The sequence below is a fragment of the Podarcis pityusensis genome, assembly GCF_964106645.2.
Source record: "Podarcis pityusensis genome assembly, chromosome: 3".
NCBI lineage: Eukaryota > Metazoa > Chordata > Lepidosauria > Squamata > Lacertidae > Podarcis > Podarcis pityusensis.
This window is the reverse complement of record NC_138026.1, coordinates 25,602,645-25,614,707: the sequence shown is the minus strand read 5'-3', so window position 1 is coordinate 25,614,707 and position 12,063 is coordinate 25,602,645. Positions and strand designations below refer to the sequence as shown.

Here is a 12,063-nt window from a genome sequence, read left to right as displayed (position 1 = left end):
GTGCCAGAACATCAGCCTATTCAGACTTAAGTGCTGGGGAAAGCTTGAATAATGGAACAGATATATAAATCTATTCCAGTATGTTGTTTGCAGACACTTCATCTATAAATGTGGCTTTTCTAAGGATAAAATAAGAAGGTATTGAGGTCTGTTCATGGAGGACTGTTTTTGACTACATGTTAGGGCATAGCACAAGTAAAGAAATCCAAAGGGGTTCTTCAGCTTGCAGAAGACACAGCTTGAACACTTCAGTAGAGGCTACCTGCTGTAGTTGGGCATGAATTCTCTTACTAGTATAGGCATTTATGAGTGATAGCAGCTATTTCCAAAACACTTGTGGTTCTTTGGATCCAGCCCAATCTATCTGGTTGCATACTAATTTATGATAACTTTTCTTTGGTTTTTTTATTCTTACAGAGGAATTTATTTTAATTTATTTTATCTTTTAGAAAATGAATTTGAAGGAAAATTGGTGAATCCAACCCAGTGGATTTGGTAGACTTGGAGAACAGAGTCTGGACCAAAGAACAATTATCCTGCTAAACAATTTCAGGTACAATTAACCCATATATTATTGAGATTGTTGGACCATTTCCTGATGTGCTTTTCCCATGCTTGCTTTTGCCAACCACATTATATTATCTGTTTGGTGTTTGGCAACTTCTAAGATACAGTTAAGTTGCATTGTGTTGCATGTGCTTTTAAAATGGCAATTCATGCTATAAAAAATCCATGTGCTACTAAATTAGAGAATACATTTATTGTTCTCAGCATTACCTAGATACAAAATGGCATTTGCCTATGATCTAATCATCCAAACATATATTCAGATTTAGAGATTTATTTCAAAATGTGAGTAATAGCAGCAGAAGAAAATCACTGTGGAAATAAACCCGGCTGTCTTTCTCTATATACTCAGCAGTAGTGAAATTTCGCATTACCTCCTCTTTAAGGGAAATCTCAGGCTATAGACAGATCTGCAATTTTCATGAGGTGTCAGAAGAACAAATCACTCAACAACCTAAATATAGAAATGTGTGAAGATAACACACAAATGAACTTGGAAGCTTGTGTTTATGGTGCATATTTATATTTTTCCTGGGTGCTCCCCAGGCTTTTAAAAAATAACTCATGTAGTCTGCCCCACTCAATTTTTACATCTTTGGACTTGTGAGGAGTTTTCTCACCCTCATTGTATTCACGTTGATTTTAGTTGTATAGTTTTCTTTTGTAACTTTATATTTGTTTATTACAAACCATCCACAGAATGTTACATTTTGGGACAGCAAATAGATATTGTGTAATAGACTATAAACTATAAACTTGGATTTTGACCCAGGGAAATAGTTTCACTGCTGGAAATCAAGCTTCATGGAGTTACAGGACCCTACAGAACAGGGTGGAAGGTAACATGGCAGGCTCCAATAAGAGATGCCTAGATCAAAAGCCCCTCCATGAGCACACATGCACCAGTTGGATTTCTTAATTATTAATTAAGCATCTTAATTAAACACATACATCTTAATTATTCCATCTATCCTTGTATGTATTAATAAGAGGATGTGGCACCTACAAAGAAAATGCAAGTGTTTTAAATCAAAAAGACTTGAGAGCAATTTTTAAAAAGCAAATAGAATGACATTGCTATTCCTTCTGTTTTTATCAATGCAGTTTCACATCTGAAATGCAATCCAGAAAAGATGCTGTTTTTAATAATAATAATAATAATAATAATAATAATAATAATCAGAATCTAAGTACTACCTGAGCTTAACCTAATTCTCACCCCCACCACTGGATCCCATATACATTGCGATGCAGATAGTTATGTGCAGATGGACTGCCCACTCAAATACTTGGATCTTTTGATATGTATCTTTACTTATGTGCACTGACCATAACATTTGGTTTGGACCCCAATTCAGTGCTTCAGAGAATGCTCAACACTGGTCCAAGCTGCTTCATTTCATACATGGTAAGCTTAAGAGGCCTTTACTATTTTCCTTCTAGTAGATACTTGTCTTCAGTGTCTTTTAAACATCTGGAGCACTTAATTGCTTCAGAGGGGCCTGCTTTCACTTGTGCTGCTTTGTACGGGTCCCACTTTGCCTCTGAAAAGCCCCAGGTCCCGCCATAGCATCCTGCTTCAGCTCAGGATTCAGAATTTGCCTGAATCCAACAAAGCCCCCTACAGACTTTGCTATGCATTTAGAGCTTGCTATGTTCGCGTGGGTCGTGGAACTTGGTGTATATGAAAGCTCCTATGACAGCTTGGAGTTCTCATTCATAAGCAATACATTTTCTTAGTTTTGTATACCAAAGGGAACTAGTACTACCCACTGTTCCTTTAGAAACTATTCAGGTTCTGTAATCTTTCATTGGTATATGTGGTCTTAGGTTGGTTTTTTTGCTTTTTTAATGACATTGCTCTGCACTGGCGAACAAACTGAGAGTTATAGGGTTCTTTTTATATTCTACCAACAAATAATGAATCTGTTGAGAACTCTTGCTGCTCCAGTTAGAATATGACATAAACATGGATGGATATGAAAAACTATATTTCGACCAACAGAGGCAGCTCTTAGCGTTTGTGCTTGTATCTGGTGGATTATTAAAAAAAAGAAGAAGCTTTCTTTGGGAATTCTTTTCTAATTTATTTCCCACGATTTAGTACTTTAAATCTCCCAGAAAATAAAAATAAGTAGAATGAGTTGGACAAATCAGAATTTGTTTACAATCTCAATAATTTTTCAGAATGTTTGTCAAAATACTTTCAAGCCTTTCAATACAGATAAGCATTTGTGTTAATTCTGAAATACTAGCTCTACTTTATAATGTTTTCCAAACAACATTTTCCATTTTTAAGAGTAGCTGAACATACCTGAGTTTAGCTGTTGTATATTGTTCTAAAATGAACCCTTGCCCAAAGAGAAAAACAAACATTGGTAAACATAATCTTGGAAAAATGAATCCAGTAATGTAAAAAGATTTCCATTTATCCATCTATCACCCTGATTCTTAGCTCACTTGCTTGGAAGTAAATTCTTTCAATTTCAGTTGAATTTAAACTGTATAGACCAATATTCTTGGCTCACTTCTTTTCTTTCTTCTTCATTCTGTTCTAAGTGCAAAACTTTTGTGTTGCTGTTCATTTGTACCTTCTCTTACTGGAAATGAAGACTTCCATTAATAGCTCTTGGGTGTCTGAATTTTTGCTTGTGCACAGTGGAGTATGGTTTTTGTTGCTGTGGATTCCAATGTTAGTGAATATTTCTACTCACTATTTAGAAAGGAAGAGAGTGCCTTGCAATGAAGTAACCTTATGAAACCAGTTATATATTGTAGGTGGCAAGTATTTGATTAGAAGAAGTAGTTGGTTTCAAACTCAGTTTATCCTGGTTATCTTTGGATGCAAAGTGCGCCAAGAGGATAATTTAAACAATGGACTAATGTAAACCATTAATGGAATAAAGGATTATGGAAAAGTGGACGTGCCACTTATGATTCTTCAAAACTCATTCCAGTGCCTCCAGTCCCAATCTTATGCATTCTGGAGCCTGGAAGGTGGGAACTAGGGTGAAAGAGTTGACTCAGCTGTATGGCAAGGAGAAGGGGAGCTTTATAGGTCTGCATCAGCGGTTTAAGGGCATGTGTTGACTATTATTATTATTATTATTATTAGCCACTTAATTGCCCAGGTGCTTTCTAAACAGTTAACGGGTATAAAACCAATTACGAAAAAATATAAACACACTTAATTAAAATACACAATAATTTTTTTTAATCTTTGAGTTTGATAGAATATTCATAGAAGGTCAAATCCAGTGCAAAACGTCATAGGTTTACTCCCAATAGAAAGCAGGTGTCACCATGGATGTACATCCCAATGGATGCACGTTTCAATCAACATTGTTAAAACTCTTTTATTTTCCATGTCATAATGATTCAAATCCCATCAGGTGTGTCTTCTTCAGCCTACACCAACCAGGTGCCTAGATGTTTTGGACTGCAACTCCCATCAGCCTAGGCCAGGGGATCTGTCAGTACCAGTCAGCATGTGCTGAGTGGGACTGATAGGAACTGTAGTCCAAAATATCTGGAAGGCACCAGAATAGTGAAGACTGTTCTGAAGATTTGAAGTACTGAGTATGCATGTGGCCATTCCAGTACTGTTATAATACTGAGCATTTGTGCTAGTTAGACATTCTGTAGAGGGGTCTCATTTCCAATTAATCTTAGAAGTGTATATCTATGTGAAATATACTAAAGCCCTTCCGTCACACAGTATCATGATTGCTGTACACTTGAACATAGAATGGCAAAGTTAAGGAAGGAAATTCATGCATACAGCATTGCTTCTTAACAAGCTGCTAAAGAAAGGTAAAGGGACCCCTGACCATTAGGTCCAGTCGTGGCCGACTCTGGGGCTGCAGCGCTCATCTCGCTTTATTGGCCGAGGGAGTCAGCGTACAGCTTCCGGGTCATGTGGCCAGCATGACTAAGCCGCTTCTGGCGAACCAGAGCAGCACACAGAAATGCCATTTACCTTCCCGCTGGAGCGGTACCTATTTATCTACTTGCACTTTGACGTGCTTCGAACTGCTAGGTTGGCAGGAGCTGGGACCGAACAACGGGAGCTCACCCCGTTGCGGGGATTCGAACCTCCGACCTTCTGATCGGCAAGTCCTAGGCTCTGTGGTTTAACCCACAGCGCCACCCGCATCCCTAACAAGCTGCTAGAGAGGAACAATTCTTGATATCTGTTTTTGGGCCTTGTTGTTTGAATCTAAAGACTATATATCTGGCTTTCACATGATGTATTTCAACAAGAAGGGATGTACGTACGAACAAAAAATGTTTGAGAGGTCAGGTGGCCCCATGGGATATATGTTCTATTTACAAACCTAGCAAATCATGGGCTTAGACATCAGTTTTGCAGTGACTCCAAGGGACAGACTAGATGACTCATAAGAGGATGCCTCTGGCTCAGATGAGTCACTGCTGAAATATTTATATGACTTGCTCTCAGAATGGTCCAAGTTTGCAGCCTACAGAACTGGAGCTTCTGCTTCATTCTCTCCATGACTCCTTTGTAGGACACGACAAACTGAATTTCTTCAGAAAATAGTCTTCCAAGGCTATTAGTTGCCCATGTTGCTTCTTAAGAGTAGATATTTTATTATTGTGGCACTGAATTTCTTTGTGCATATAATATATAGAATAAGCTCTTATTCTGAAAACATATACTGCATATACAGTCTTAATTGCTACTGGCTGATTTGAATATATTAAATAGCACCAGATCTGTCACAGCCTACCATTCTATCCAGTATGTAGCTTTGCTTGCTCAGTTTCTTGACCTGTACATTAAGGCAAATATTATGAATGTTGTGAAGTTGGTTTATGCCTTCTGGTGGTTCCGTCATTGCAAGAATGAGGCTACAGGGTATCAGGCAGAGGGCCTTCTTGGTAGTCGTGCTGACCCTGTGGAAAGTCCTCATGTCAGATGTCAACAAAATAAACAACTATCTGACTTTTAGAAGACATCTGAAGGCAGCTCTGTATAGGGAGGTTTTTAATGTTTGATGTATTACTATGTTTTATAATTTATTGGAAGCTGCTCAGAGTGGCTGAGACAACCCAGTCAGATGGGCATCATATGAATAATGTATTATTATTATTATTATTATTATTATTATTATTATTATTATTGGCTTACTTGAGTTAATCATTGGCTCCTGATTATCAAGCTTATGTTGGTAGTGATTTTTCTTGTGTGTGTTTTTGGTGTGTTTGTGTTTTTGGAAAAAAAAGTTCTGATGGCTTATTATTTCAGTGGAAGTTCTGGTATAAGTTGAGCTCCTTTCTTAATAACTGCTGAGACTATGATATAAGTGCACCCATTCTACTGTTACAGCTTGCAAGAGCAATTGAAGACATTCGTGGTGAGCTGTATCTGAGATTAAATCTGTCCTTCAAGAGGGAAGGTCAGAGGGAAGCAACTCATAGGTACTCTGAAGGAAAAAATCTATACTAACAGTTCCATATCGTTATCATGATGCTCTAAGCTTAGGCACATGGAGATAGAAAGGTGGTCTTGAAGCTTGGGGGCCCCTGGCCAACAGCATGTTGACACCATTGTCACAACATATGGACTGGCAGCCCAGCTGTTACCAAGCCAAGGTCCTTGTGTTGATTTGTAAAGCCCTGGACAACTTAGGTGTAGGTTATATCCCAGCTCGATTACAGAGATGTATAACTTATTATAAACTGATAGTTTATATGAATAGTGGTATATAATTTTTTTTAGAAATAAAATGAAAAACAAATAAGTAGCAGGAAATGTATTCATTATTTATATTTATTTATAAGATTTCTTATTCATGCTTAATCTTAAGGTCCTAGGCCATGTTACAACAATATATTATACAAGTATAAAAAGATAAAACTGAAAAGATATTTGAAAATGGCTGTCATATCTCCTCTCAGCCTCCTCTTTTCCAGCCTAAAAATACCCAGCTCCTTCAACCATTCCTCATAAGGCTTGGTTTCCAGATCTTTGATCATCTTTGTTTCCCTCTTCTGCACACATTCCAGCTTGTCAATATCCTTATAAAATTGTGGTACCCAGAACTGGACACAGTACTCCAGGTATACATATAAAGGTGGCTGCGGACATACCACAAAGATGGCAGGTTTATATTAGTCACTGACCATATACACTATTTTTTAAAGTAGGATTTTTTTAAAAAAAGAAATGTTAGTAGTATTAATATATTTATGTATTTCTGTCACTGAATTATTCCTTCACTTTTCTCCCACTACTCTTCTCAGAGTCTCCTGCTCTACCCTGTTGTTAATCTTCTTTCTTTCTTTCTTTCTTTCTTTCTTTCTTTCTTTCTTTCTTTCTTTCTTTCTTTCTTTCTTTCTTTCCATTTTCCTGATTCCCCCCCCCCCCCAATGTAATCTTTGGAAGTATACACCTTACATACATCGTGTATAGAAAACTAAATGCAGGTTTCCTGAAAAGGAAATACAGTATTATATAAATTAGCACTACAGCAGGGAAAGAGACCCTACAGTCTCTTTCCTCGTGGTATATTGTGGTTTCAGAAATGAGGCACCAGGCTCTTAAAAATTATTGTTCACAGACAACATCTCAGCACCCTTAGCTACTCTGGCTGTTTCAATCTCATGAGACCGTCAGCTGTGATTGATCACACAGACTCTGCTGATGTCAGCGGGCTAAAGAGAGCAGTTATGTTCTATCAGGGCAGGGTCAGACAACACACCAATAGGAATTAGAAGAAGGAAATGTTTCCAGTGCTTTCAGAAAGACATTGCTTTTAGCCCACCAGCAAACATGATCCTTAAATCATTTTTAAAATCTTGTAGGTTATAAAATCAAATTAACTCTTCTCTCTTGATGGCTATGGAATGTCCTTGCTGCACAGAAAGTTTTGAGGGAAGTATACAATTCCAAGGATATATATATATTTTTAAAGAAAGCTGTTGCTGCTGATACGGTTGGCAATTTGCACAGTAGACATTAATTAAAACACTTCTCAGCAAGCAAAATAACACTTCTTAGCTTTATTAAGTGTATGTTAGAGGGAATTATTGCTTCTCATATGTTTTCTCAGCCACTGTTTCTATTTTGTTCTTTGGAAGTGAAATAGCCATATGCAGGAGAATATAAGTAGTTGCTGGACTTCCGGGGTGGCGCCATCGGCAATGGCGGACTCCCTCTGAACTGGAGGGACTAGCTCCGCGCGAAACGGGTATTTTCCGCTACGGCGAAGTGGGGACCCTTTTAAAAATCACAGGCGGATGAAGCCTGTGACCATGGGACTCGGCGGGCACCCTTAGCGCCCCCCCAACCCGCAAAGGAACCCACTAACGGGCTTCGAAGCGAAGAGGGGGAAGCGGCACGGTGCTGTGAGTCAACTGCTATTTCCGTGGAGCGAAGCCGCACAGACGTTGCCGGAGAGCGCTGCCTTTTTCCTGGGACAATTTGGCTTCTAAAATAAGCACCCGTGAGTACTTAAACTTTGAACAATTGGACTTTAAATAAGGACTTGCGAGCAGAAAGGAATTGGACTTAAAAATTTTACTTCAATTTGGTACTGAAACGGGAAGGTCTAAACAGGAAGTCAGCCTTCCGTTTCTTTGTAGACAGAATAAAGCAAAGACAACGTAAACTAGAGCTCAGAAAATTGCCTCTAAAGGATTGGCTTTCATCATTTAAAATTGTTGAACCCCCCTTCGGCAGCAGGAGAAGAAGGGGGATCTTTTTTGGACTGTTTAAACCTGCAGAAGTGAGTTTAAAGTAAAGTAACTTTCCACCGTCCTGATCCTGGAGCGGGGTGTCAGGACTGACGTTGAGATAAACGCTTTTGACAGATAGCTAAAAGAAGAGGAACATAGTGATTCCATTGTTTCCTTTCGCACCTTAAAGGAACAAATATTGACAAAATATCTGAAAAAAGGAAACTCTGTTGCTAGACTTGTCTTTAAAAGAAAGATCAAATAGAAGTTTTCCCCCTAGAGGGAGACTGTGAAACTGTAACCAACTCCTGGGAGCTGGCAGCTGTTACAGATTACAATCGTGGGAATAGACATCTGACCTTGCAGGACAATGTATTCAGAAGCTCTGTTGTGTGCTTTCTATAAAACAAATGCCCTACTGGAACAGCTACATGAGAAGACGAATTTGATGGCTGATTCGATTAGAAATTTTCAACAGGCAGTGGGAAATTTTGAACAGGCAGTGGGAAAATATGTGGAGCCCACTCAGGAATTAAATCAGGAGTGTGCCCTGACAGAACAGGCCCAACAGGAATATGAGCTTTTGGATTTGACAAATGAACTTGGAAAAAGCCAGATTTGGAAAGAAAAAGTTTGGTTTGGCTTGGAAATGGGGGGTTGGATAGACCCTCCTATGCAGGGATGTTTGGACTTTTCAAGTCTGGCAATGGGCCGTGAGATGTTTGGGATTGTGGGGGCTCTCAATTTTGGAGGGTTTTTGAAACATGTTTTTAAATACCACATGGAATTTAGTGTCGATTATGGAAAAGGGGCTGATCTGTCGAGAAGGGTCAAAAATATTGCTAAGCTGGAGTTCCCACGAGTGAAATGAGCAGGAGACAAGGGAAAATACAGTTACAAATATGAAAAAGAGCTGTGGAAGGGACATGGAAGAGACTTAAGGGCCTCGGATATAAGGTCACCAGGTTAATGCGCCAGATCGATGGGATAATAAGGACTGACAAACCCGGGACCAGGAGGAAGGGACGCTGGATGAAGATTGGATTTGTTTTTATTTCTTTTTTTTTATTACTAGGACTGTTTTATAAAATTGATGAATGTTAGAAAGATGTTGGAATGAAATTATTTGGCTTTAGTAAAAATGTTTAAAGAATTATGTAAGAATATTATGGTTATGAGACGTTGGTAAAAATAAGATTTAAGTTTTAAGTTCCAAGGTTTTTTATAGTAAGATAAGATTAAAATAGTTTAAGGTAATGTAATGACAGAATATTATGAAATATGGAAAGGATTTGCTGTGACAATTAACAACCAGGACACAAGGAAGGGGAGGAGGAGGAGGTCAAGGAAAGAGGGTAATGACAGTTGAGGAGTTGAGAATAATGGATTTGTTTTTAAATGTTTTTAAATTTTTGTGGTGTATTTTTGTTTTTCCCCCTCTCTTATTTTGTGTATTTGTATGGTTAAGTGGCTTGTTTTTCTCTTTTTCTACTTTGTTTTCTTTTGTAACTTTAAAAAAAACAACTCTTTCAATAAATATCATTTTAAAAAAAAGAGAGAATATAAGTAGTTGCTGTATCTCCCTAGCTAGTACTGTGAAATATTCTAAGACAGAAAAAATGGGTGTCTGTCCTGTTCTTTCTTCTGAGTTATGTGTATGATTCTGCAGCTTACATATTTCCACAGGATTTATGAAAATTTCCTTGTAATGTGGCACACCACAGAGATTCTGCTCCTTTGAAACAGCTGAAATACCAACTTTCTGCCGCTGAAGATTTTCTGCCCTCTCCATTGTTGTGAAATGATATGGTGATCCTACTCTAATCCCATATTTGGAATTATTTAAGATATAGGAGCCCTGTTCCTCTCTCACATTTGATCACTCTGGTTACATGGCCAATAGATTAAGATAATCCAAAGGTTATAAACAGGCCCAACCAAATGATGAGACAGCCGTGTGGATCACCCCAAACCTAGAAAATGTTTTCTCTTTAAGAACCAATGCAATAATCAGCCAAAAAAATAGTTCGCCAGGTTCTTGGGGCTGTGGATCTGGATCTTGCTCATCCTTTTGCTTGTATTAACAAACCTATTGTTTATTTTTGACAATCTCAACTGAAAAGGCAGCAGCAGTACTTTAAAAGATGGTGACCTCCAAAAGCTCACTGAAATAAAACTGGAACATATATGGGGTTTTTATTCTACAATATTATTCTCAGCACATGTAGATTTTTTTCAGTGTCCTTGTTAATTTAATGAACTGCGTTGTGAGCCTAAATGAATTTCTGGAAAGAAATTTGGCTGGTCTAAGCCAGCTGATAAAATTAACTAATTCCGTGTTACAAATCAAGCTAAAATTGTTGCCATAGCTGAGAAACAAATCTCTGGTTCTGCCTTGAGCTGTCAGTGAGATTTAGATCTATTTGAGGTCAGAATTTCGCCTTTGGGCAGCTGCATGTCTTAGGGGACAAGGAACTGCCTCCTTCATTGCATGACCCACATAACAGTCTCTGTTGCTCTCATATTGCCAGCCCAGGTCTGTTTCTTCCTATTCCTGGAGAGTAAGGAAAGGACACTGGAGGAAGGATGGCAGAAAGAACTTAAGGTGTTTGCTTCTTAGAATATAAATTCTCAAGTAGCATTATGATTTTAACATCTTAAAAGGGTTGGTCCTCTTTTTCTGCATGATTAAAATTCTGCGCAGAGGGAGAAAAATACAGGATGGATTCAAAATACTCATCAATACTGTACCTCCTGTAGATTCATGCAGCATTATGATTCATAACCTGTAGTTATACTTCAGACAAATCCACAGCTAAATAGCTTTCTGTATTGTATTTCCAAGTGGAGAATCCATTTATTTATATACAAAGCAGCCTTAGATAATGTTAAAGCATCAGCTTACAGAGAACGTGTTTCAGTACCATCCTCTGCAGCACTTTGCGGGTCTCTACGCTTTTATGGGGCACATCCTCCCTTTCTTGGAAGGAAATAACATCTGCAAACTTTCTGTGTTATATAAGCCAGGAGTGGCTAGCCTGTGGCCCTCCAGATGCTACTGGATGTTGCTGCCGTTGTTCATGACTATTGGGCATGTTGGTTCAGACTGATGGGATTTGTAGTCCAACATATGGAAGGCCACAGGCAAGCCACCTCTGAAGCAGTGGGTTTAATCCAGCAGAGTCATTATATGAGCTGAACGACTTCACCTGGAGACCAGAACTCGTTCCCTTTGCCCCCACCCCCACTTGTCTGGTTATAGGATTAATTCTGCTGTGCCGTATTATATTGAATCTTCCTTTTATTTCATTTGTTCATTCTCATCTGAAAAACAAGAGAGGACCAGAAAATAATGCCTAGCTTTCCAAATGTTATCTCAGGATCTAGAAAGCCATTTACTGTGATTAAGAGTGATGAGCCTTATCCTGCTTCCCTTACTCCTGTGGGAAAGCCCACATTGATTTTCACATTAATCAGTGCCAGGGAATGCTTGACAATCTGCACAAGATCATCCTTGTGGTATGTGTGCTTCCAAAATGCCTGCTGATAGATTTTTTGCCTCCAGTTGGTAGTGTGAGCTTGGAAGGCTTTCGAGTTTGCCCTGCCCTGCCCAATGCATACGTGACTGACATATCAAATAAATGGCAACGGCAGAAAATGAAATTAAATAACAACAATAAAACCAATTTGTTTTTGCCTTTTCTCACAGAGATTGAATCAGTTGTGCTTTGCTGGAAATGTTTACCATGCAACACATGCCTTTCCTCTGCTCATTTACATGCACTTATGTAAACT

The 12,063-nt window shown here is 38.5% G+C and overlaps 2 protein-coding genes across 18 annotated transcripts in view; one reads left to right on the top strand and one right to left on the bottom strand.

Moving 5' to 3' along the window:
- TRAPPC12 (trafficking protein particle complex subunit 12) overlaps window positions 1-12,063 on the bottom strand; it is a 651,202-nt gene that overhangs the window by 445,151 nt on the left and 193,988 nt on the right. The gene's annotated exons all lie outside the window — the stretch shown is intronic.
- The window catches only part of MYT1L (myelin transcription factor 1 like), a 282,484-nt gene that overhangs the window by 96,625 nt on the left and 173,796 nt on the right, over window positions 1-12,063 (top strand). For 15 of the 17 annotated variants that reach the window (XM_080998943.1, XM_080998949.1, XM_080998953.1 and 12 more), the window contains exons 2-3: window positions 450-553; window positions 1,926-1,975. In XM_080998943.1, coding sequence (XP_080855069.1) covers window positions 1,937-1,975 — 39 coding nt within the window. In that variant the 5' untranslated portion in view covers window positions 450-553; window positions 1,926-1,936. The remainder of the gene's footprint in view (window positions 1-449; window positions 554-1,925; window positions 1,976-12,063) is intronic. The other 2 variants (XM_080998948.1, XM_080998955.1) reach the window with 1 other exon arrangement.